Source organism: Pseudophryne corroboree, chromosome 8 (genome assembly GCF_028390025.1).
Source record: "Pseudophryne corroboree isolate aPseCor3 chromosome 8, aPseCor3.hap2, whole genome shotgun sequence".
Taxonomy (NCBI): domain Eukaryota; kingdom Metazoa; phylum Chordata; class Amphibia; order Anura; family Myobatrachidae; genus Pseudophryne; species Pseudophryne corroboree.
In genome coordinates this window covers 71,396,444-71,422,508 of record NC_086451.1, presented here as the reverse complement: position 1 = coordinate 71,422,508, position 26,065 = coordinate 71,396,444, and the positions used below count along the sequence as shown (strand labels likewise).

The window sequence follows — 26,065 nt, the reverse complement described above, 5'->3', positions numbered from 1 at the left end:
ATCATGTGATAGCATTGTCAGCAGTGTTCATTCCGGGAGTGAACAACTGGGAAACAGACTTCCTCAGCAGAAGTCTTCCACATGATTGTAAGCCGTTGGGAAAAACCAAAGGTGGACATGATGGCGTCCCGCCTAAACAAAAAATTGGACAGGTATTGCGCCAGGTCAAGGGACCCTCAGGCAATAGCTGTGGACGCTCTGGTAACACCGTGGGTGTACCAGTCAGTGTATGTGTTCCCTCCTCTTCCTCTCTTACCAAAAGTACTGAGAATTATAAGACGGAGGGGAGTAAGAACTAAGAAGGGACCTGCTCCATCAAGGACCCTGTCTATTCCAAGACTTACCGCGGCTGCGTTTGACGGCAGGGCGGTTGAACGCCGGATCCTGAAGGAAAAAGGCATTCCGGATGAAGTCATCCCTACCCTGATCAAAGCCAGGAAGGATGTAACCGCAAAGCATTATCACCGCATTTGGTGAAAATATGTTGCGTGGTGCGAGGCCAGTAAGGCCCCGATGGAGGAATTTCAACTAGGTCGATTCCTGCATTTCCTGCAAACAGGAGTGTCTATGGGCCTAAAATTGGGGTCCATTAAGGTTCAAATTTCGGCCCTGTCAATTTTCTTCCAGAAAGAACTAGCTTCAGTTCCTGAAGTTCAGACGTTTGTAAAAGGGGTACTGCATATACAGCCTCCTTTTTGTGCCTCCAGTGGCACCTTGGGAACTCAATGTAGTTTTGGGGTTCCTAAAGTCACAATGGTTTGAACCACTTGAATCTGTGGAGTTAAAATATCTCACATGGAAAGTGGTCATGCTGTTGGCCCTGGCCTCGGCCAGGCGCGTGTCAGAATGGGCGGCTTTATCCTGTAAAAGCCCTTATCTGATCTTCCATTCAGACAGGGCGGAATTGAGGACTCGTCCTCATTTTCTCCCTAAGGTGGTTTCAGCGTTTCATCTGAACCAACCTATTGTGGTACCTGCGGCTACTAGTGACTTGGAGGACTCCAAGTTGTTGGACATAGTCAGGGCCCTGAAAATATATGTTTCCAGGACGGCTGGAGTCAGAAAATCTGACTCGCTGTTTATCCTGTATGCACCCAACAAGTTGGGTGCTCCTGCTTCTAAGCAGACTATTGCTCGTTGGATTTGTAATACAATTCAGCTTGCACATTCTGTGGCAGGCCTGCCACAGCCAAAATCTGTAAAAGCCCATTCCACAAGGAAGGTGGGCTCATCTTGGGCGGCTGCCCGAGGGGTCTCGGCTTTACAACTTTGCCGAGCAGCTACTTGGTCAGGGGCAAACACGTTTGCAAAATTCTACAAATTTGATACCCTGGCTGAGGAGGACCTGGAGTTCTCTCATTCGGTGCTGCAGAGTCATCCGCACTCTCCCGCCCGTTTGGGAGCTTTGGTATAATCCCCATGGTCCTTACGGAGTTCCCAGCATCCACTAGGACGTCAGAGAAAATAAGAATTTACTTACCGATAATTCTATTTCTCGTAGTCCGTAGTGGATTGTCTGCAATACTTGTACATAGTTATTGTTAACTAAATCGGGTTATTGTTGTTGTGAGCCATCTATCCAGAGGCTCCTCTGTTATCATGCTGTTAACTGGGTTCAGATCACAGGTTGTACGGTGTGATTGGTGTGGCTGGTATGAGTCTTACCCGGGATTCATAAATCCTTCCTTATTGTGTACGCTCGTCCGGGCACAGTATCCTAACTGAGGCTTGGAGGAGGGTCATAGGGGGAGGAGCCAGTGCACACCAGGTAGTCCTAAAGCTTTACTTTTTGTGCCCAGTCTCCTGCGGAGCCGCTATTCCCCATGGTCCTTACGGAGTTCCCAGCATCCACTACGGACTACGAGAAATAGAATTATCGGTAAGTAAATTCTTATTATTAATTTAATATTTATTTCTAAATTTCGCAAAAAGAAACTGTTGGCCTAGAGGTGCAGTGGAAAAAATTCATATACTCTAGGACGCCGTGATTCAAAAAAAGGACTTCACACTAGTGGGGGAGATTAGAACTTCAGCCTGGTGTCTGGTTATTTTGAGTAAATTAAGTGAAGCCCGAGAAAGATGACTTATTTAGTTTTACACCTTTTAGCTACTCCTTTATTGTATAGTGTGTGTGTATATAATATGCAAGCTAGTCATTATTTAGCCATAAGAAGAGTCTTGCTGGCTGGTATTGATAGGATTCTTGGTAATGTGCTTTGGTCTCTGTCTTTTTCCTCCTGTCTTGGCATATGCAGGTCCTGAAAGCACATAAAGAAAATATAGATGTCATGTATATTATACGTAAAGGAAAAAAATAACTTGCCCTTGGCTTAGTAGTAGAGACCTACCTTTTCTATAGCAGGTTTAGCTTGGATTGGACCAAGCCTTGTGTTTCTAGACTGCTTTCCTACTTTGCTGAGCAGAACATTAGAGACGTCTTGTCTGGGCACTAGTCCCAGATCTCCCATTCGATAGTGAGGAATAACTCCAGGGCCCTTCAAGGCAGGAGACACCATCTGCCTAGATAAGACATCAGTTATTAAATGTTTAGCTAGTTTTCAGAATAGACAGTGCTACCTAGTTAGTGTGGATCTCCATTGCTTGTAGAAATGATCCAGGCGTTGCAATGTCATTACTAATTATTTTGTACCTGTAGCTCTTAGGTGACATGTCATTCTCCACATTCTGAGCCCCTCTGCTCTGGAAATCATTTAATGAAGGCCCCAGGCCCAGTGTGGCTGCGCTGTTTAATAGCAACAGGAGCTTCTGCAGCGTCTGATTGCGTCTTGCTAGTTTTAGAACTTCTGTGTCCTCCAGCTTATCATTTGGCTCCTCCTGCAGCAACACAACCATTGCCATTATAAGTATATGCATATACCGTCATTTTAACGGAATATCTCACCTATTAGACACCCAGAGTAGCACACATTTACACTGGTGTGATTTGCAGGGGTTTTGCTGTGACTGGTGACCTCTGCAAGATTTCTGCTGTAATGGTTTATGGGGGCTTCTGTATGCATGACCGGTGGTCAGGAGACCGCCCATCACCATACCGACGCCAGAATCCAAGCTTGCAGATGGCCGGCGGGGGAGAAGTCGAGTATATTCCCAATCTATGGGTGTCGTGGACACCCACGAGTGGGAATAGTCCCTGTTAGTCTGCATGCCGACTGTCTGGACTGTAAGGGGGCGGGATTCCGGCGTCTGTATTTATGACCGTCAGTCTCCTGACTGCCTCCCTTTAGGAGGGGTTCGGTATGCGTGACCGCCAGTCACCATACTGACGCCGGAATCCCGGCTTGCAGATGGCCAGCGGGGCGAGAGGAGGGAACCCCTTGCTGCGCTCGCCACGCTGCGGACTCGATGATTATGACATATGACACAGGTAGAGCCAGCTCACTAATAATAATTGGATGGCCCCCACAATTGAGCTGGCTGTCATTTTGGCCGCTGTGTTGGATCCTCCTCCTATCCTGTAACTCTCTCACTGCAACAGAAGTAAGATAGGTTGTAGATAGACCCTATAAAACATTAGTAGACCCTGGGTAAATACCACATTAATGGGATCACATCCTCTAATAAGGGACTAGGATAACTGTCCTGATGATAGGTGGAGATCAGTACCTAACACTTTTTGTAAAAGTTTACAAAGTCCTGTATTTATGCTGGTTGTTTGGTTATGACTGCGTTAGGAGCTTGTAGTCGTTTAATTCCTTGCCTCTAAAACGAGTTCATATCTGAGTAGTATAATGTAACAAGTGTATCTGTTTCACATTATATAAACAGTTTCTTCTATCGCTACTACTTCTGATGAGATATTGGAGTAAATTTACTAAGTATCCGTTTTCCAAAGCTGCCAATTCTCCAGGTCCTCAAGGGCTGGATTTAAAAGGGCTATAGCAGTGGTTCTCAAACTTTTTTGAATCATGGAGCCTTAAGGGCCAATACACTACAACGATATGTCTGAGGCTGAAGTCAGAGGCGAATTCCCTTGAACTGTCCCGGGAGCTTCCCGAGGTGGTTCCACACGATTCCATATGATTTGGGCATACGATATCGTATGCGATCCCAGCCATGCCTGCGGGAACCGACATATCTCGAGTGCAGCACTAACGACCTAGAGGAGTCGAACCGACGCTCACGGGGCCGCGCATCGGATCGGATACACAGCCAAAAGGCTCAATTTCACCCAATACATCGGCCCGAATTGGGCTGAAATCGGGCATAATCGTTCTAGTGTATGGGGCCCTTTAGAGTATCAGAATTTATTTCACGGCACCCCTAGGCCAAAAGTTTCTTATTGAGAAATTTAGAAAGAAATATTAAATTAAGTTAATTGTGTTTATATGTCATCCTTAGGTTTAATTATGTGGTGAGGGACAGGATTTGCTTCTGTTTGTCCACATCTTTTATGATTAACAGCCACCTGCACTTATTTTGCCACTGACCATAAATAATTTGAATTGGTCCAGGACCACCAACTCAGGGCACCCCTGCAAGTGTCCTGAAGCACCCCAGTGTGCCACGGCACACAGTTTGAGAACCACTGGGCTATAGTACTACTGTGCACGCTAAATAAGGTTTGTTTTGTCTGTATTACTACCATCCTCTTATATCCAGCGCTTAGAGCCATCAAGAATCGGTGGCTTTGAAAAAAAAAAACAATCGTTTGTAAGTATAGCCCCTAGTGTAAATGTAAAGAATAATTTAGGTTTACAGGGACGAACATGACTGCTTGAACTACTCACCCAACACAAAACCTGTTTCAACATGCAAACAAATACTTAAATTAAAAAATAAGAATTTACTTACCGATAATTCTATTTCTCGTAGTCCGTAGTGGATGCTGGGGACTCCGTAAGGACCATGGGGATTAGCGGCTCCGCAGGAGACTGGGCACATCTAAAGAAAGCTTTAGGACTATCTGGTGTGCACTGGCTCCTCCCCCTATGACCCTCCTCCAAGCCTCAGTTAGGATACTGTGCCCGGACGAGCGTACACAATAAGGAAGGATTTTGAATCCCGGGTAAGACTCATACCAGCCACACCAATCACACTGTACAACTTGTGATCTGAACCCAGTTAACAGCATGATAACAGAGGAGCCTCTAGAAAAGATGGCTCACTACAGCAATAACCTGATTTTTTGGTAACAATAACTATGTACCAGTATTGCAGACAATCCGCACTTGGGATGGGCGCCCAGCATCCACTACGGACTACGAGAAATAGAATTATCGGTAAGTAAATTCTTATTTTCTCTAACGTCCTAAGTGGATGCTGGGGACTCCGTAAGGACCATGGGGATTATACCAAAGCTCCCAAACGGGCGGGAGAGTGCGGATGACTCTGCAGCACCAAATGAGAGAACTCCAGGTCCTCCTCAGCCAGGGTATCAATTTTGTAGAATTTTACAAACGTATTTGCTCCTGACCAAGTAGCTGCTCGGCAAAGTTGTAAAGCCGAGACCCCTCGGGCAGCCGCCCAAGATGAGCCCACCTTCCTTGTGGAGTGGGCATTTACAGATTTTTGGCTGTGGCAGGCCTGCCACAGAATGTGCAAGCTGAATTGTACTACAAATCCAACGAGCAATAGTCTGCTTAGAAGCAGGAGCACCCAGCTTGTTGGGTGCATACAGGATAAACAGCGAGTCAGTTTTCCTGACTCCAGCCGTCCTGGAAACATATATTTTCAGGGCCCTGACAACGTCTAGCAACTTGGAGTCCTCCAAGTCCCTAGTAGCCACAGGCACCACAATAGGTTGGTTCAGGTGAAACGCTGAAACCACCTTAGGGAGAAACTGAGGACGAGTCCTCAATTCCGCCCTGTCCGAATGGAAAATCAGATAAGGGCTTTTACAGGAGAAAGCCGCCAATTCTGACACGCGCCTGGCCCAGGCCAGGGCCAACAGCATGACCACTTTCCATGTGAGATATTTTAACTCCACAGATTTAAGTGGTTCAAACCAATGTGACTTTTGGAACCCAAAAACTACATTGAGATCCCAAAGTGCCACTGAAGGCACAAAAGGAGGCTGTATATGCAGTAACCCTTTTACAAACGTCTGAACTTCAGGGACTGAAGCTAGTTCTTTTTGGAAGAAAATTGACAGGGCCGAAATTTTAACCTTAATGGACCCCAATTTCAGGCCCATAGACACTCCTGTTTGCAGGAAATGTAGGAATCGACCCAGTTGAATTTCCTCCGTCGAGCCTTACTGGCCTCGCACCATGCAACATATTTTCGCCAAATGCGGTGATAATGTTTTGCGGTTACATCCTTCAGGATCTGGCGTTCAACCGCCATGCCGTCAAACGCAGCCGCGGTAAGTCTTGGAACAGACAGGGTCCTTGCTGGAGCAGGTCCCTTCTTAGAGGTAGAGGCCACGGATCCTCCGTGAGCATCTCTTGAAGTTCCGGTTACCAAGTCCTTCTTGGCCAATCCGGAGCCACGAATATAGTGCTTACTCCTCTCCATCTTATCAATCTCCATACCTTGGGTATGAGAGGCAGAGGAGGGAACACATACACTGACTGGTACACCCACGGTGTTACCAGAGCGTCTACAGCTATTGCCTGAGGGTCCCTTGACCTGGCGCAATACCTGTCGAGTTTTTCCCAACGGTTTATAATCATGTGGAAGACTTCTGGGTGAAGTCTCCACTCTCCCGGGTGGAGGTCGTGCTGAGGAAGTCTGCTTCCCAGTTGTCCACTCCCGGAATGAATACTGCTGACAGTGCTATCACATGATTTTCCGCCCAGCGAAGAATCCTTGCAGCTTCTGCCATTGCCCTCCTGCTTCTTGTGCCACCCTGTCTGTTTACGTGGGTGACTGCCGTGATGTTGTCCAACTGGATCAACACCGGCTGACCTTGAAGCAGAGGTCTTGCTAAGCTTAGAGCATTGTAAATGGCCCTTAGCTTCAGGATATTTATGTGAAGTGATGTCTCCAGGCTTGACCATAAGCCCTGGATATTCCTTCCCTGTGTGACTGCTCCCCAGCCTCGCAGGCTGGCATCCGTGGTCATCAGGACCCAGTCCTGAATGCCGAATCTGCGGCCCTCTAGAAGATGAGCACTCTGCAACCACCACAGGAGGGACACCCTTGTCCTTGGTGACAGGGTTATCCGCTGATGCATCTGAAGATGCGACCCGGACCATTTGTCCAGCAGGTCCCACTGGAAAGTTCTTGCGTGGAATCTGCCGAATGGGATTGCTTCGTAGGAAGCCACCATTTTACCCAGAACCCTTGTGTACTGAGACTTGGCTCGGTTTTAGGAGGTTCCTGACTAGCTCGGATAACTCCCTGGCTTTCTCCTCCGGGAGAAACACCTTTTTCTGGACTGTGTCCAGGATCATCCCTAGGAACAGAAGACAAGTCGTCGGAACCAGCTGCGATTTTGGAATATTGAGAATCCAATCGTGCTGCCGCAACACTACCTGAGATAGTGCTACACCGACCTCCAACTGTTCCCTGGATCTTACCCTTATCAGGGAATCGTCCAAGTAAGGGATAACTAAAATTCCCTTCCTTCGAAGGAATATCATCATTTCGGCCATTACCTTGGTAAAGACCTGGGGTGCCGTGGACCATCCATACGGCAGCGTCTGAACTGATAGTGACAGTTCTGTACCATAAACCTGAGGTACCCTTGGTCAGAAGGGTAAATTTTGACATGAAGGTAAGCATCCTTGATGTCCCGAGACATCATGTAGTCCCTTCTTCCAGGTTCGCAATCACTGCTCTGAGTGACTCAATCTTGAATTTTAACCTCTGTTTGTAAGTGTTCAAAGATTTTAGATTTAGAATTGGTCTCACCGAGCCGTCCGGCTTCGGTACCACAACAGTGTGGAATAATACCCCGTACCCTGTTGCAGGAGGGGTACCTTGATTATCACCTGCCGGGAATACAGCTTGTGAATGGCTTCCAAAACTGTCTCCCTGTCGGAAGGAGACATCGGTAAAGCCGACTTTAGGAAACGGCGAGGGGGAGACGTCTCGAATTCTAATTTGTACCCCTGAGATATCACCTGAAGGATCCAGGGGTCTACATGCGAGTGAGCCCACTGCGCGCTGAAATTCATTGAGACGGGCCCCCCACCGTGCCTGATTCTGCTTGTAAAGCCCCAGCGTCATACTGAGGGCTTGGCAGAGGCGGGAGAGGGTTTCTGTTCCTGGGAACTGGCTGATTTCTGCAGCCTTTTTCCTCTCCCTCTGTCACGGGGCAGAAATGAGGAACCTTTTGCCCGCTTGTCCACGAAAAGACTGCGCCTGATAATACGGCGTCTTCTCATGTTGAAAGGCGACCTGGGGTACAAACGTGGATTTCCCAGCTGTTGCTGTGGCCACCAGGTCTGAAAGACCGACCCCAAATAACTCCTCCCCTTAATAAGGCAATACTTCCAAATGCCGTTTGGAATACGCATCACCTGACCACTGACGTGTCCATAACCCTCTACTGGTAGAAATGGACAACGCACTTAAACTTGATGCCAGTCGGCAAATATTCCGCTGTGCATCACGCATATATAGAAATGCATCTTTTAAATGCTCTATAGGCAAAAATATACTGTCCCTATCTAGGGTATCAATATTTTCAGTCAGGGAATCCGACCACGCCAAGCCAGCACTGCACATCCAGGCTGAGGCGATTGCTGGTCGCAGTATAACACCAGTATGTGTGTAAATACATTTTAGGATACCCTCCTGCTTTCTATCAGCAGGATCCTTAAGGGCGGCCATCTCAGGAGAGGGTAGAGCCCTTACAAGCGTGTGAGCGCTTTATCCACCCTAGGGGGTGTTTCCCAACTCACCCTAACCTCTGGCGGGAAAGGATATAATGCCAATAACATTTTAGAAATTATCAGTTGTTATCGGGGGAAAACCACGCATCATCACACACCTCATTTAATTTCTCAGATTCAGGAAAACTACAGGTAGTTTTTCCTCACCGAACATAATACCCCTTTTTGGTGGTACTCGTATTATCAGAAATGTGTAAAACATTTTTCATTGCCTCAATCATGTAACGTGTGGCCCTACTGGAAGTCACATTTGTCTCTTCACCGTCGACACTGGAGTCAGTATCCGTGTTGGCGTCTATATCTGCCATCTGAGGTAACGGGCGCTTTAGAGCCCCTGACGGCCTATGAGACGTCTGGACAGGCACAAGCTGAGTAGCCGGCTGTCTCATGTCAACCACTGTCTTTTATACAGAGCTGACACTGTCACGTATTCCTTCCAACAGTTCATCCACTCAGGTGTCGACCCCCTAGGGGGTGACATCACTATTACAGGCAATCTGCTCCATCTCCACATCATTTTTCTCCTCATACATGTCGACACAAACGTACCGACATACAGCACACACACAGGGAATGCTCTGATAGAGGACAGGACCCCACTAGCCCTTTGGGGAGACAGAGGGAGAGTTTGCCAGCACACACCAGAGCGCTATATATATACAGGGATAACCTTATATAAGTGTTTTTCCCTTTATAGCTGCTGTATGTTTAATACTGCGCGTAATTAGTGCCCCCCCTCTCTTTTTTAACCCTTTCTGTAGTGTAGTGACTGCAGGGGAGAGACAGGGAGCTTCCCTCCAACGGAGCTGTGAGGGAAAATGGCGCCAGTGTGCTGAGGAGATAGGCTCCGCCCCCTTATCGGCGGCCTTATCTCCCGTTTTTCTATGTATTCTGGCAGGGGTTAAATGCATCCATATAGCCCAGGAGCTATATGTGATGCATTTTTTTGCCATCCAAGGTGTTTTTTATTGCGTCTCAGGGCGCCCCCCCCAGCACCCTGCACCCTCAGTGACCGGAGTGTGAAGTGTGCTGAGAGCAATGGCGCACAGCTGCAGTGCTGTGCGCTACCTTGTTGAAGACAGGACGTCTTCTGCCGCCGATTTTCCGGACCTCTTCTGCCTTCTGGCTCTGTAAGGGGGCCGGCGGCGCGGCTCCGGGACCCATCCAAGCTGGGCCTGTGATCGTCCCTCTGGAGCTAATGTCCAGTAGCCTAAGAAGCCCAATCCACTCTGCACGCAGGTGAGTTCGCTTCTTCTCCCCTTAGTCCCTCGATGCAGTGAGCCTGTTGCCAGCAGGTCTCACTGAAAATAAAAAACCTAAACTAAAACTTTCACTAAGAAGCTCAGGAGAGCCCCTAGTGTGCACCCTTCTCGTTCGGGCACAGAGATCTAACTGAGGCTTGGAGGAGGGTCATAGGGGGAGGAGCCAGTGCACACCAGATAGTCCTAAAGCTTTCTTTAGATGTGCCCAGTCTCCTGCGGAGCCGCTAATACCCATGGTCCTTACGGAGTCCCCAGCATCCACTTAGGACGTTAGAGAAAACTGTTTATTAAAAAAAAAGTTATAGGGCGGTTTTTACTTATTTTCTCTAAAATGTTTTATTAAACAGGATGATTTGTAGTGAGCGTTGTATGCAACCTCGTACCATGAGTATGTCCTTCAGCACAAAAGCCGCCTGACTCAAGACCATCTCCACAGTTTCCCTGTTGTTCTTCTCATCTTCTAGCTGGCCATTCGCCTTGTCCTTCTCTTCCCCCAATCTGTGAACCTCCTCTTCCAGAGATGACATCCGCTGTCTAGAGAAAGCACATGCCACCTTCACTGCGATAATTCTTAACACGTAAAAGTCATCTGTGTATGCAAGCGCTGCGAAAGGGTTAAATGTCCCTTCCCAACTGTCCCTGGACTTGTTATTCACATAATTCATAGTATTATTGCCTGTATATAAGGCACAACACTTCTCATGGACCTCACCTCAGCGCTTGTGCCTCCTCTTGAAGGGACAGATACTCCATGTGTAATTGATTCAGTTCATGCTCCCTCTGTGCAGCCAGGTCCAACATCTCCTCCTGTTTTTGACATTTCTCTGTCAACATACGGATCACCTAAAATGCCACGTGGCCAGAGTAAGAGAATAAATCATCGGTAAGCTATGGTATAGCTTTCTGTCAGCTGAATGCTTTGAGGTGTTTTCCTGACTAGATTTCAGACTTCACCTAGTCATACTCTGAGATCCTCCAATACCTTCTACTGTGCCCTCCATGATCATTACCTTGTCTCAAGCATAACTCTCTATCCATAGAATGCTATCTCACAATGTCAGACTCCCCTCAAGATCCAAAATCATTTACCCTACTCCCATCCCTAACTCACCCCTCCTGCACCCTAAACCTTTCCATCCCCTCCCGCAGCTTAACCCTAACTACCCCTTTCCCCCAGCAGCCGCCTAACCCGTCCCCCTAGTCCCTAACCCTAAAACCCCCATACTTAAGTTTGGGATTCTGACCGAATTCCATACTGACTCCTATTCAGGGGAGCTGAAAGGGAAGAGCCTGGGCTTTCCTCCATGATGGCACGACCACAACCCTTCAGCACAACCCCTCTTGGCCACTCCCCCCTGCCTCCCAGTATTGTGGCCCTTGTGGCCTTGCTACTTACCCCTTACTACTAAATTTAATTTCCAATCTTTTATGTCTCTTGTACTTCCAGTAGCTCTTGCAACAGAGCCAACCGTTCTCTTTTGGTTTGACTTATTATTGAATATAATTTGTTAATGACCTGGTCTCTTTACTTCACAGCCTGATTCATTCTAATCTTGACTAGAGTAACATACACCTTAGAATATGGGATGTTTTGAGCTTATACCTGTTATTCTTTTAGTGGATTTGTCACACACACAGTGGAGGCAGCAGTTTGTGAGATGAACTAATATTCATAAGAATGCAGCTTAGCAATTCACTAGGAAGCAGTTCCTGGTAAATATTGGTCAGGCCATCCCTAAGTGATGTCACTAGATCGTAGCAAATGAGTAGAGTGAGTACTAATTAAGCTCAATTAATGCCTCAACTGATTGTAGTGTCCTCTGCTAGTTGGCAGAGGCTCAGATAGGGATCTTTGATTCCTAGAAGGAAAGCGCTGAGTTTGCCTAGAACATTTTTTCTGTACAGACGACACGTTTTACTTTTCCCTGTCTATATTCCATTATATGGCAAAACTATCTATATGCACACCTATTATGTATTTCTCCATAGGTATGGATGAGCCCTATGTTAGTCCTCATTCTCAATAAACACAATGGAGTGCAGGCAGTTCAAAACTTTTAAATCAGGTTCCCAACCAACGTTTAAAATCTCTATCCATGACAGTGGCCTGATATCTAATATACAGGATATAAAAAAAGTCCAGCGCTCAGTTCAGGGACGGATCTAGACTTTTCTTTAGGGGGGGCGGTTTACTGTTTAATCTTGACTCCTCCCTCTACAGTCCCAACTCCTCCCATCTGCAATCCTAACTCCTCCTCCTCTCAATTCTGACTGAACTTTTTGAGTGAGACTGAGATAGAGCTTTGTGATTGTTCTATGTACATGTGACTGTGCTATGGGGTAATTGTATTTATTAGCCCTAGTACCCACACACCAGCAAGTGAGGGGCAAATGCTCTGTAACCCTTGCTCTCCTTGCTCCTCTGTGCTGCTGTGGTATAAGTTGCAGCACATCGTTCTGCCTCAGGCTCTCCCCGGAGAGCTCTCTTCTGCTCAAAAGTGGGCATGGCTATGACTGTGTTAGGGGGGGCGATCGCCCCCTTCGCCCCCCCCTAGATCCGGCCCTGGCTCAGTTCACCTTTTTGTTGCTCAGATTGTTCTTCACTAACTCTTTCTCGTTCTCCTCCAGCATCTCCAGTTGTTTCCTCAGCTCACATTCCTGTTCTTTCAAGTGGTCGTTCTCCTGCATCAGCTCCAAGCTCCTATTGGACATCTTAGTGAGCTGAGAACCAATAGAGACGTTCTCGCGGATGGTGCGCTTAGTGGTCTCAGCCATCTGGCTGTTAGACACTCTACGAAACTCATCTGCCACAGAATTGACCCGCTGCACCATTTCCTTCTTTAACCTGCGGGGATGGAGTTTATCAATCAAAAAAGAAAGGGATTCAGTATGAAATCCCGACTGTCGGGATCCTGGCGGTCAAAATACCGATGCCGGAATCCTAACCTCGAGCACAGCTTGTCCCCTCGCGGGCTTGGTGGCGAACTTTGCTTGCCACACTATTATATTCCCCCTCGAATGGTGGCGTGGACTACCACCCGAGTGGGAATACCGGGTGGTGGTCTGGAATTTGACTGCCGGCATTTTCCCTGCTGCTGGGATTCTGGCGTCGGTATTTCGACCACCGGGATCCTTTCGTTCAGGAAATTAACTGCGTCCCAAAGTGTCAAGTTTTGTCAATGGTTTACCTAGATTTATTAACATGTAAGGCTAGAGATTACGGGACCTACTGATTATCCCTTATGGACCCATTGCACTAGTTTTCACAGGTATTAAGTAACTGGCCCAATCATTATTAGGTGTCCAATATGGCCGCCCCGTACTAGCAAACTCCATTTGTTGGAGTTTAATGGAAGGCGTCCCGGAGTGCGGAGAGGGATCTCAACAGATCCCACTACCTCCAACATCCCTCTCTGTGTGCAAGCGTGAATTTAGTTCATGCATGCACACTTACACTGCCCGACAAAGTAACCTTTTGCAAATAGTAATTAGCGGTGCAAATATAGGAGACAGGACTCACTGGACAGTTACTTTTCAGAGCAGCTGTCCCGCAACTGGAGCAGTACTGAATTGCTCCAGTACCTAAGTATCCACCTCCGCATCTCACAGTGAGTTGGGTAATTAATTAACGCGGCCAATCAGGACTCGATGAAGGACAGGCCCTTACAACACTGAGGAGTTAAGTGGCAGGTTTCCAAAGCTGTTGATTTTCAGCGGTTCTGCCCAATAATTTTAAATGGTGTGCTATGCATTTAATAATATGCCATTTTAATCGTGGGTTCAAAAACCTGCTGCTTAGTAAATATATCCCTAAAACAGAGAGAGGATGGGGTGGGTACAGATTTATCCCGGGCCTAGGCCAGGCCAAGAGGAAAAGCAATGCCACCTCCATTGGTGTACACTGCTCACAAGGCACTGTGCTGGCACACCGATACATCGCTCGGTGCTATGCGGGAGATGCATTGTATTATAGCGGCACAAAACAATTGCTGCTTCTCCTCTTTACTGAGACAAAGCAGGAAGTTACATCAATTAGATGTATGAACATCTTGGCCCCCTCTGGTGATCCCTGCCAGAGCCCCACAGTGATTCAGCCTAGTGCCGATGCGCTGTCTCTCTTCTCCCAGCCGGCTCACTGGGCATGCACAATATCTCACTACTATTGCAAGTTCTCCCATGCAACCCGGAGCCCGACAACTGTGGTGATGGGGCAAACAACACTTGCAGCTGTCAGATAGTTAGATAGCTGTAGTTAGCTGCGGGGGGCCAATCTCCGAAATGCTGCTCATTCTAGAGCTTGGTAAATCTGACAATATTACATCCCCATAGAAACCTATGGGGTCTATGACTGTTGTCGGAAGTGGAGGGATCACAGCTGATATCTAGAGATATTTAATGCTGAATAGGCCCCTCCATCCCTTGATCTATAGCACTGACCTGTCCTTGTCCAGCACAGCCTTCTTATCCAGCTTGTACATCGTATCTTTGTGCTCTTCTTCTTGTTTCCTTAACTTCTCCTCGAGCGCAGCAAACTTGTCCATCAGTTCTTCTTTCTGTTCCCTGAACTCTTCCAAGGAGGCCAACTTACCCGCTGTGATTAAGGGGAATAGGTCAGTGATGCAGCCCACAAGTTATCCCGGGACATCATATCATACCAGGCTGATCGTTTTCACAGTGTGATCATGCCTGCTTCTGCTTTTCGCATTTACTTTCCAACTGAATAATCTGCGTTGAACCGATTAGGAAGAGCTAAAGGCATTTTTGTAAGTGTCACTTAGCTGATAGAGCCCAGGTTTTTAAAGTGAGGGAGGAAAACTTTTATCATTACACTGTGAAATAAGATGGCAGGTTGGCAGATGGCATTTTAGACTATTTTATGTTCATTAAAATACGTTGTTTCTCAGCATTGTATTTTATGTAGTATATGTTAACAATCTAAGTTTAGTAGTTATCTTCTTGCTCAGTGACAGTATAACCGTGACATACTTGCAACATGGGGGGGTCATTCTGACCTGATCGCACGCTGCCGTTTTACGCAGCGCAGGCACGTCGTACGGGCACAAAGCGGATCGTTGCTGAGCGATGGATTTAACGAAGAATCCATTCGCACAGCCGATCACAAGGAGATTGGCAGGAAGAAGGCGTTTATGGGTGTCAACTGACCGTTTTCAGGGAGAGTTTGGAAAAACGCAGGCGTGTCCAAGCGTTTGCAGGGCGGGTGTCTGACGTCAACTCCGGGACCGGACAGGCTGAAGTGATCGCAGCAGCTGAGTAAGTTCAGACCTACTCAGAACCTACACAAACTGTTTTTGTAGTGCTCGGCTGCACATGTGATCGCATCCCTGCACAGCAAATATACACTCCCCAGTGGGCGGCGACTATGCATTTTCACGGCTGCAAAAAGTAGCTAGCGAGCGATCAACTCGGAATAACCCCCATGGTTACTTCTGCAATAATAAGTTGGCACATATAGAGAACTGTATCTCTGCAGAAAAACCTGTATAACCATTGGGTGTTAATTAGAGGCTTCATGTGGGAATGTAGGGGCTAATTCAGAGTTGATCGCAGCAGCAGCAAATTTGATAGCAGTTGGGCAAAACCATGTGCACTGTAGGGGGCAGATATAACATGTGCAGAGAGAGTTAGATTTGGATGGGGTGTGTTCAAACTAAAATCTAAATTGCAGTGTAAAAATAAAGCAGCCAGTATTTACCCTGCACAGAAACAATATAACCCACCCAAATCTAACTCTCTGCAAATGTTATACCTGCCCCCCCCCCCCCCCCCCTCCTGCAGTGCACATGGTTTTGCCCATCTGCTAACAACTTGCTGCTGCGATCAGCTCTGAATTACCCCCGTAGTCATTAGGTCGGCATTAACAATGGCCCTCATTCCGAGTTGATCGCTCGCAAGGCGATTTTAGCAGAGTTACACACGCTAAGCCGCCGCCTACTGGGAGTGAATCTTAGCTTCTTAAAATTGCGAACGATGTAATCGCAATATTGCGATTACAAACTACTTAGCAGTTTCAGAGTAGCTTCAGACTTACTCGGCATCTGCGATCAGTTCAGTGCTTGTCGTTCCTGGTTTGACGTCACAAACACTCCCAGCGTTCGCCCAGACACTCCCCCGTTTCTCCGGCCACTCCTGCGTTTTTTCCGGAAACGGTAGCGTTTTTTCCCACACGCCCATAAAACGGCCTGTTTCCGCCCCGAAACACCCATTTCCTGTCAATCACATTACGATCGCCAGAACGATGAAAAAGCCGTGAGTAAAATTACTAAGTGCATAGCAGATTTACTTGGCGCAGTCGCAGTGCGAACATTGCGCATGCGCACTAAGCGGAAAATCGCTGCGATGCGATGAAATTTACCGAGCGAACAACTCGGAATGAGGGCCAATGTCCGTATTCGTAATGTTGACAGTTATGATGTTGACACTGTTAAAATGTCGACAGGCAACATGTTGACATCCTTAGAATGTCGATCCGTGAATTGTTGACATTGTCAGAATGTCAATTATAGGGTCCGACTGTGGGAGGGATAGGTAATAGGGGACAGTTAGGCTACGGGGAGGGAAAGTTAGGGTTAGGCACTAGGAGGGTCTTAGGCTACTGGGAGGGGGGGGGGGGGGCAGGGAAGGTTAGCACTATGCACTATTACCTACTCTCCCGGATCCTGCAGGAGACACCCGTTTTTTTGGGTAGTCCCCCGCAGCCCCGTTACAGTGGGCTCCCCTCCCACATTCTGCCCACTTCCTAGTGTAGTAGGCAGAATGGGGAGATAAATGAAGATAATCCACGATCTGGTTGAGAGGCCTAATGATGCGATTAGTCCGGCCACGCCTCCATCACCTCCCCCCTGCTTCTTCTCTCCGGGCATCACCCAGAGAGGAAATATGAGATGTAGGCTAGTATAGGTTAGGTTTAGGTGCCAAGGAGAGGTTAGGGTGGGGCTACGGGGGGAATCGGGGCTAGGAACTAGGGAAGGTTAGAGTTAGGCTACAGAGGGGGCGGTGGAAGTCAGAGCTAGGCACTAAGGGAGGTTAGAGAGTTAGGCTACGGAGAGGATAAGGGCAGGGGAGGTTAGGATTAGGCTACAGGGTGGGTGGGGAAGATTAGAGATAGGATACATGAGGGGGCAGGAGGGGTTAGGGATAGGCACTAGGGGGAGGTTAAAATTAAGCTATGGGGGAGTGTGGAAGAATAAGGCTAGACACTAGAGGGAGATTAAAGATAGGCTACAGGGGGAGGGGCAGGGGAGGCTAGGGTTTGTTTAGGAGGGATGGGGTTAGGATTAGGGATAGGGTAAGGATGCTTACTGCTGTTCTGGAAAATGGACAGAACTGTTATTCATACAAATTGGTTAAACCATGATAGAACCAATGTGTCTGAACGATAGGTTTTATTCATTTTCCAGTATTTGGGAGCAAATGGCTGATTGTCATTTGCTCTAATCCATTACCAGGTATTAATTCCAACCAACCAGATCTGGCAGATGTTCTGCCAGATAATGATATAGTGTATGCCCAGCTTAAGCCTCCCCTCAGGTGATGACTCCCTAACACATGTACTCATTAAGCATTACCTAACATCATGTTCTCTGAAGTAAGATGGTCCTTAGTCTTCTGGAACTCGTGTCGCAGTTGAGACAGTTGTGCTACGTAGGCGTCTCTCTCATCGTCCTTGGCCTGCTGAAGGCCAGCCAGCTGGTCTTTGAGGTCCAGTATTTCATCCGTGCGCTGGTCCAGTGTGCGCTTGAGAAATGACACAATCTCATTTTTGTCACTGGAGACCTGGGTATACTGCGAGATGAGCAGGTTCTCCCTAGCAGAAACTTCATCCCATTTTCTTTGATATCTGTGGTACGCAGAAAGAGAACAGAATAAAATGGATGGAGTATATAGGCGCTGGAACAGGGGGAGGGGGGGCAAAGGGTTGGTTCCCCGCCCAATTTTCGAGAGGTGCCAGTCAAAGTACTGGGTTGAGGGGCACAGTGCGGCTGCCATCAACAGTTAATACGGGCAGTGTCAGGATGGAGATAATACCCTTTCCGGGCTGCTCTACCTCCTCCCTCTCCACGGCCCTTCTCCGCCTGCCTCCAGAGCCCTTTGCAACCCTGCGCCCAGCTCCAGTCCCTACAGTGTGTTGCTAGTTACTGTGGGCTAGCCCCTACCCTGGGACCAGCCGTGCGCCCTTCTCACCTCCTACTTCATATGTCCTCACTTCTTCCCCCTCCCACCTTTGTCCTCCCCTTTGTCAGCTCCCCGTTTTCCTCGCACCCCCATTGGCATCCCCTGACCTCCCTCCATTTCCAACTGGGTTCAGCTGAAAATGTACCCTGTAAAGTCTGCACTGCATACGCATCTGTGATCCATAGGATTGCATGGTTGTGTACGCTCCCGTGAACAGGTCGCACGTGGGCGCAGCTAGTCGCAATCGTGATGTGAACGCAACGTGTGAGACATTCATGGGTAAGCTGACGGTGGGCGCATATGTAGATAGATATAGCTGCCATCAGGTAGCTGGTGTGGTGGGTAAGTCCAGGTGCCCCTGCGGTGGTGATATTCAGCAATTTACGGGTGCCAAAATTAAATTATTTCTTGCCTCCCCACCCAAAAAGGTTGTCGCTCCCCTAATGAGGTGCATTTATATAGTATGATACAGCTTTACTAGAGCTACAAAAGTATTTGAAACTGAGCAATGTGGACTTTATAAGAAATGCTTCTGAATACACTACTGGATAATACATCTTACACGTTTATGCACATTTTGGGGCTCATGCTGAGTACGCTAATTTGTGCTGCACCTGCCCACATAAAAAGGTGCGCGCCTACGTCTGTATGCAGATTAGTACCTGTACCCATGTATACTTAGAGAGGCAGAACAGACAGGGAGTAAAGGCGCATAGTGCAAATACATACCGATGCTAGTCTCCCCTAGGACCACGCTGCCCAGGGTGCAAGGCCAAAGGGAGTAACATGGTTGCTTGAAAGATGGCATTCTGGAGAGGCACCCGCCACCTCCTTATGGTATGTCTGGAGAGTCACCCCGCCACCTCCTTATGGTATATCTGGAGAGGCACCCCGTCACATCCTTATGATATTTCTGGAGAGGCACCCCGCCACCTCCTTATGGTATATCTGGAAAGGCACCCCGCCACCTCCTTATGGTATATCTGGAAAGGCACCCCGCCACCTTCTTATGGTATTTCTGGAGAGGCACCCCGCCACCTCCTTATGGTATTTCTGGAGAGGCACCCTGCCACCTCCTTATGGTATGTCTGGAGAGGCACCCCGCTACATAGAAAGGCACAGGACGCATCTTTAGGAGGCACCTAGCAACCTTATTCCTGCCCACGGTGCCTGTTTTGTGACATCATGTGCCCCATGGGTGCTGGTCTAGCCACTTCTGACTATATACACAATTTCCTTTGAGGCATATTTTATATAGCAATAAGGACATATTCAATTACCCGTGGGGCTTATCATGTGGGTAAAGGTACAAGTTTAACACCTGGGGGTAAATTTACTAAAGCTTCTAAAACAGAGAATTGGTGATGTTGCCCATAGCAACCAATCAGATGCTATCTATCATTTCTGTATTGCCTTTTAGAAAATGATAGACAACATCTGATTGGTTGCTATGGGCAACATCACCAATTCTCTGTTTTCAAAGCATTAGTAAATTTACCCCCTGGAGCTATTCAATAATTGTCAATTTCCCAGAACGGTAAACCTGCTGACAACCCACGCTAACCCATAGAATCTGCATTAAGTGACCGGAACCTATGGGTTTCCCTGCGTGGTAAGCCCCAGGGAGGTGCATTTTAAAGAAGATTTTTTTTCCTTGCAGCTCCTGAGTACAGCCTTTGGGGCTTACCGCTCGGAGATGCGGCGCTGATAGGTCCAGGCAGACAATTAACCGCGGGGTAAACCCTGTGGCTAATTGAATTTGCCTTTAATGCATTGGTAGAAATGCCCATATCTTTAGAAGAAAAATTTCTAATCAAACTTACCAATGAGTTCTAAACAACATGTATTAATGTGGTGCTTTGGTTTAAATGTCAAATAGTCTGCAGGTGTCACTGTCAGAGTATAGTTTATTGAGTATTAGATAAGAGAGTTAAAAAGTTGTTAAAATATAAAGGAATAATATATGTTTCAGTTTGCAATGCCCTGCTGGCCGTCAAAAAATAATGATAGAGCGAGAGATAGATCTTCCTTTATGCAATTTCATACATTGTTTCTTTACTTGTTTACTGTAGTGTTATGTATGGATGTCTATCTACAATGCTTATTATTGTGTTACTTAAATTCTCAAATAATCACCGTGGATATACAGGGAGCAGTGACCCTACATGAATAAGGGGGGATACAGAGCCGGATTAAGGGGGGAGCTCCGGGGGTAAGTACCCCTGGGCCCCACGCTGTGAGAGGGCCCCCCGCCACCCGCCGCAGATCGGATCTCTATTACCGATCCGATCTGCGACGCTGCTCACCCCACTGACAGCCGTCAAGCAGCCGCCAGCACTGCAGACGGCTCAGCTGTTCAATGAGAAGTGATTCTGCAGCGTGCGGCTCCGTGACTGTATGGAGCGCAGGCTGCAGGGGAAGGAGGAGGGGTCCTGGACGTGCCTCGGCGCGGGTAGAGGACGGAGGTGGAAGTACCTGGTGGAGGAGAGAGAGGAACGGGCTCTCCTCCTGTTCACGTCGTCAGCACAACAGTGCAAAAGTAAGAAAGGCTGCCTGAACTTTCTTTTATGCTACTTACAGTTTAAGTTAATGAGCTGGGTCTATTATATATATATATATTTGTGTGTTAATATATTCATATATATACAGTATGTTTATATATATATATGTGTATGTTTATATATATATATATATATATATATATATATACAGAGCCGGCCCTAACCAAAATGATGCCCTAGGCAAGATTTTGGCTGGTGCCCCCTAGCACCACCGCTGGTTCCGCCTCTGACCTGACACCTCTTTCCCAGCACCATCACCCCTCACCCATAGCAGTCCTTATTTTGGTGTTTGTACCCCCTATATTTTGGGAACAGCCCAAAAAGGGGTGTGTTTTTGCTGGCAAGGGGCATGGCCACACAATAGTAACCCCAATTCCAATTACGCCACACAGTACTGCAACTTCATTCACATTTGATCATGTGATAGTGTCCATAATTTATATTACATCCCACAGTAGTATCACTTTACCTTATAAACATTACTCCTCACAGTAGAGCCCTTTATTCACAATACATCACACTGAATTGCTCCTTATTCACATTACACCACACCCTATTGCTCTTTATTCACATTAGATGACACAGTAGTGCCCTTTCTATATGCAATGCCACATAGTAGAGCACCTTATACACATAATGCCACACATTAGTAATGCATTTATGCACATAATCCCACACAGTAACGCCCCTTACACATATGAGACACATTATTAATGTCCTTATAAACATAATGCGCCTTACACATTATGCCAACCTTTATTAATGCCCTTTTACACATAATGTCCTTTACACATATGCTGCACATTATTAATGCCCTTATACACATAATGACACACATACAGTAGTACCCTTTTACACATATGCCGCACATTATACATGCCCTTATACACATAATGACACGCATAGTGCCCCTTACATATATTCCGAATACTACTGCACAACCAACCCACTCACATGCACACAGCAATCACACTGCCACTAACACGGTGACCTCTGCCTCCTCTTGGATACAGGTGTGTCCTCCTAAATCTTGATTCAATGCTAACGTCTGGTACCTTTTTTTAATTAAAATGCATCTTATTTTGGCTAGGATGCACAAGCAACTTCTACCTATTAAAATGATATGCAGCATGATTATATACTGTGTGAGACTGTGGCTGTGTCTGCATATGAAATGCTACACAGAATATAGGCATGCCGCATATCATTTTAATCAGCAGAAGCTGCTGATGCCCCTAGGCATATCAAATGCCCTAGGCAATTGCCTAGTTTGCCTATACCTTTGGCCGGCTCTGTATATATAGTGTGTGTGTGTGTGTGTGTGTGTATAGAAATGGCGCTCAATGGTCTCACAATCCGCTAATAAAAAGACAGCAGTCATGGCATTTTGCAACGTTTCGGGCATTTAATACCTGTTGTTAGGCAACCAGTAGTGGTTACCCGAAGACGGGCATTAAACGCCCAAAATGTTGCAAAATGCCATGACTGCTGTCTTTTATTAGTGGATAGTGAGACCATTGAGCGCCATTTGTTCGGTTTGTGTATGCTACATATGCTAATAGGCACCGTGGCAGATGGATCTGTGATTGGGAATGCCAGCTGATCGGAACACACACACACACACACACACACACACACACACACACACACACACACACATATATATATATATATATATATATATATGTGTGTTATGATTTTAATTTTAGACCTTAGGGCCCCCTTGTTTTACGTACCCCGGGCCCCCTGAAGCCTTAATCCGGCTCTGGGGGGATATTCCCTGTCCTGTTGTAACATGGGGCATAATTCAGACCATGGCTCCTGCAAAACCTCTTGGACAGAGCTACCTGTCAGTCTGGGCATTCCACCTTTAGGTTCTCCAGGGGTTGTGGAACTCCAATGCCCCGCAGTTTGTAAGTCCCCGGCTGCACGCTGCTGAGTGGCCGCAGTGCTCACCTCTCCACCTGGCCCTCCAGGTCCCGGATCTGCAGCAGGTAGAACTCTTTACTGTCCTGGGACACGGGCTCCGCTACCGCCTGTTGTCCCGGTTTCCCCTCCTTCCTGGCGGCGGCGCTGCCCTTCCCCTTCTTCTTCTTGGGCGGCATCTTGTGATCCCCGGTGCCGTGCCGGGGCCTCAGACTAATGTTGCCAGGCGTCCCGTTACTAAGCAACGGAGAGTACGCGGCACCGCTGTCACCCGCTAGGCGGCAGTACGGGGCGAGCCGGGCGTGATCCTAGTAGTGGGCGGCCCCACACCCTGTTCTGTCACAGGGGGCGGCAGTGCTGCTGTGTGTGTACACTCCCACCCTATTACACAGTCACAATGTGCCATGCTGGCAGCCGGTGAAAGGGTCACGTGTGTCCTCATATGTCCGTCATGCTAAACACTCCTGCATGTCCTGTCCTGTACAACGTTACACAGGCTCACATATGCTCCATGTTACCAGTGACACTGCAAGCCCTGATGTTAGATACATGCAAATATGCTTTAACTGCATCTTGTAGGTTGGGCTCCCTATCTTGCTGCCTCTTCCTATTCTCTCTCTCTCTCTCTCTCTCTCTCTTTGTCCCTTTCTCTCGAGTCTCAGAAATTCTGTCACCCTCTCTGCCACGGGATCCGGTTTCTAGGTCGACAGTAACTAGGTTGACACTATCTTGGTCGACCACTATTGGTCGACAGGGTTTCTAGGTTGACAGGGTTTCTAGGTCGACATGTTCTAGGTCAAAAGGTCGACATGAGTTTTTCAAGATTTTTTTCTTTTCTCTTACGTCCTAGAGGATGCTGGGGTCCATATTAGTACCATGGGGTATAGATGGGTCCACCAGGAGCCATTGGCACTTTAAGAGTTTGAGAGTGTGGGCTGGCTCCTCCCTCTATGCCCCTCCTACCAGACTCAGTTTAGAAAACGTGCCCGGAGGAGACGGTCACAGCTAGGGGAGCTCCATGGAGTTTCCTTGGTAAAGTTTAGTTTTAGAGTTTATTATTTTACAGGGAGGCTGCTGGCAACAGCCTCCTTGCTTCATGGGACTAAGGGGGGAGTAGTGTCCGCCCTGCGGGGTCTAAGCCACTATCTCTGCTGACAGGACACTGAGCTCCTGAGGGGATAGAACGTTCCCCGCCACAGGGGATCGCTCACCCCAGCAGCATGCCACCACCCCCTTACAGAGCTGAAGATTGTGGCCAGTGAGTCACCGACCCCCCTAGCAAGCGGGGGGCCGGTGTGAAGATGGCGGCATCAGGGTAGGAGCGCAGTATTAACTGCGCTCTGGAGGCTCAGCTGTACATAGTGCGACGCTGTGAGGGGCGCCCTGAGCCAGCGCCTACACCCTACACTGGTCACACAGCCTGTCGGGGTCCCCGGATCTCAGCCAGCATCAATCCTCAGGCCAGTATAATCCTGTGAAGAGCAGGAAGACAGCGCCATTTTGGGGGCGGAGCTTCTCAGAGCGGACCCAGAAGCGTTCAGCGCCATTTTCCTGTCTGCACAACGCTGTCAGTGAAAAGCAAGTCTCTCCACAGCAACTCCAGCTATCTGTCACGGTACCAAGGGGTTGTAGAAGGGGGGGCTGCAAAACGAATGTGTAACCTATTAAGGTGCAGTCAGCACTGATAGGGGGTCTCCCTTTATATTAAAAGCGCTGTGTGTGGGTTGGCTCCAATCTCTGTGTCTCTCTTGCCATTCTTGGGGGTGAAACTCTGTCTGCCCTCCCCTGTGTGTGTGTGGAGTGTCTGTGGTCTCTATTAAGCAATGTCCAGGGACTCTGTGTCATATGCTGCAGAGGATATGTCCTCTCAGGATGATCCCATTCCATGTAATCAGGATTGCACTGGTTTAGCACAGATTCCAGCAAGGGAGCCTGAGAGGTTAAACCTCTATCAAATCTATGATTTCTCAGATTTCAAATAGGGTTGCACAAAATGAATCTGCAACTCAGGCTTTACAGAACTCTATGGCAGTATGGCCCAGTTATGGTACATCAGGGCTCCCCGCTGTATATTCCCATAAACGTGCTTTTGCTCAGATTATGCAGGATGATACAGATACAGATTCTGATACTACAGACTGTGACGGGGATGTGTTGCGGTGGGATGCATCACTTGCAAAAGGGGTGCAGTTGATGATAGAGGCTATTAGGGATGTGTTGAATATTGCTGATACAACACCCGAGCAGGTTGAGGAGGCTTATTTCACCGAAAATAAGAAAGTCTCGCTACCCTTCCCTGTGTCAAAGGAATTGAATGCTATATTTGAAAAGGCTTGAGAAAACCCGGATAAAAAATTCCAGATCCCTAAAAGGGTTCTGGTGGCGTTTCCTTTCCCGGTAGAGGATAGGAAAAAATGTGAAAACCCGCCTATTGCTGACGCGTCAGTATCCAGACTCTCAAAAAAGGTGGTTTTACCTGTTCCAGGATCTACCGCCTTGAAAGAGCCAGCTGATTGTAAAATTGATAATACGCTCAAATCCATGTACTCGGCTTCTGGGGCAATCCTAAATCCCACTATTGCCAGTGCTTGGATTGCCTAAACTATAGTAAAGTGGTCAGGCACGTTACTGTTCTTGAGAACTTGGATACTATGGAAAAATATGATGTTGAATTGTTTTTACGTAACATTCAGGATTCGGCAGGATTTCTGGTAGAATCCATGAAGGACCTGGGTTCCATGGCTGCAGGGATTTCCTCCATGTCAGTATCAGCTCGTCGAGGGCTGTGGTTGCGCCAGGGGTCTGCCGATGCGGAATCCAGGAGAAGTGTGGAGACCCTACCCTACACAGGTCAGGCTCTCTTTGGGGAAGCGTTAGATGCGTGGTTCTCCACCGCTACGGCTGGTAAGTCTCCCTTTCTTCCCTCAGCTGCACCTGCCCTGAAGAAACCCTTTTCTTCAGTTACGTCACAGTCCTTTCGGTCTAACAAGCCCAGAAAGGCAAAGCCGTCCAACACCTTCTTTCGGGGAGGTCGGCCCAAGTTCAAGAAACCTGCTGCTGCAGGTCCCAGGAACAGAAACCTGCTTCAGGTACACCAAAGTCCTCCACATGACGGTGGACTGCATGCCCCGGAGGTGGGGCCGGTGGGAGCGAGACTCAGACATTTCAGTCATGTCTGGGTGTCCTCCGGCCTGGACCCATGGGTGCAAGATATTGTGTCCCAGGGGTACAGGCTGGAATTTCTAAATCTCCCTCCTCACTGATTTTTCAGATCAGGCTTACCAGCTCTGCTGGCAGACAGGACTGTCCTGCAAGAAGC

At 47.8% G+C, this 26,065-nt stretch overlaps 1 protein-coding gene across 1 annotated transcript; it reads right to left on the bottom strand.

The window, feature by feature from the left end:
- Positions 1-2,084: 2,084 nt before the first annotated feature.
- CFAP157 (cilia and flagella associated protein 157) lies at positions 2,085-23,087 on the bottom strand. Its single transcript, XM_063936627.1, has 9 exons — positions 22,777-23,087; positions 17,653-17,924; positions 14,504-14,657; positions 12,644-12,911; positions 10,779-10,909; positions 10,450-10,600; positions 2,651-2,835; positions 2,349-2,520; positions 2,085-2,258 (listed from the first exon to the last, which is right to left on the bottom strand). Exons 1-9 carry the CDS (start codon positions 22,923-22,925, stop codon positions 2,157-2,159), a joined length of 1,584 nt encoding a protein of 527 aa, XP_063792697.1. The 5' UTR covers positions 22,926-23,087; the 3' UTR covers positions 2,085-2,156.
- Between the last annotated feature and the right edge of the window lie 2,978 nt (positions 23,088-26,065).

Bases quoted from the DNA above. Each gene is read 5' to 3' on its own strand.
- CFAP157 (XM_063936627.1), bottom strand. From the start codon at position 22,925: ATGCCGCCCAAGAAGAAGAAGGGGAAGGGCAGCGCCGCCGCCAGGAAG. The intron at 2,521-2,650 runs GTACAAAATAAT...TGTCTTATCTAG, and splicing joins ATGTCACCTAAGAGCTACAG to GCAGATGGTGTCTCCTGCCT. The intron at 2,259-2,348 runs GTAGGTCTCTAC...ATGTGCTTTCAG, and splicing joins CTAAACCTGCTATAGAAAAG to GACCTGCATATGCCAAGACA.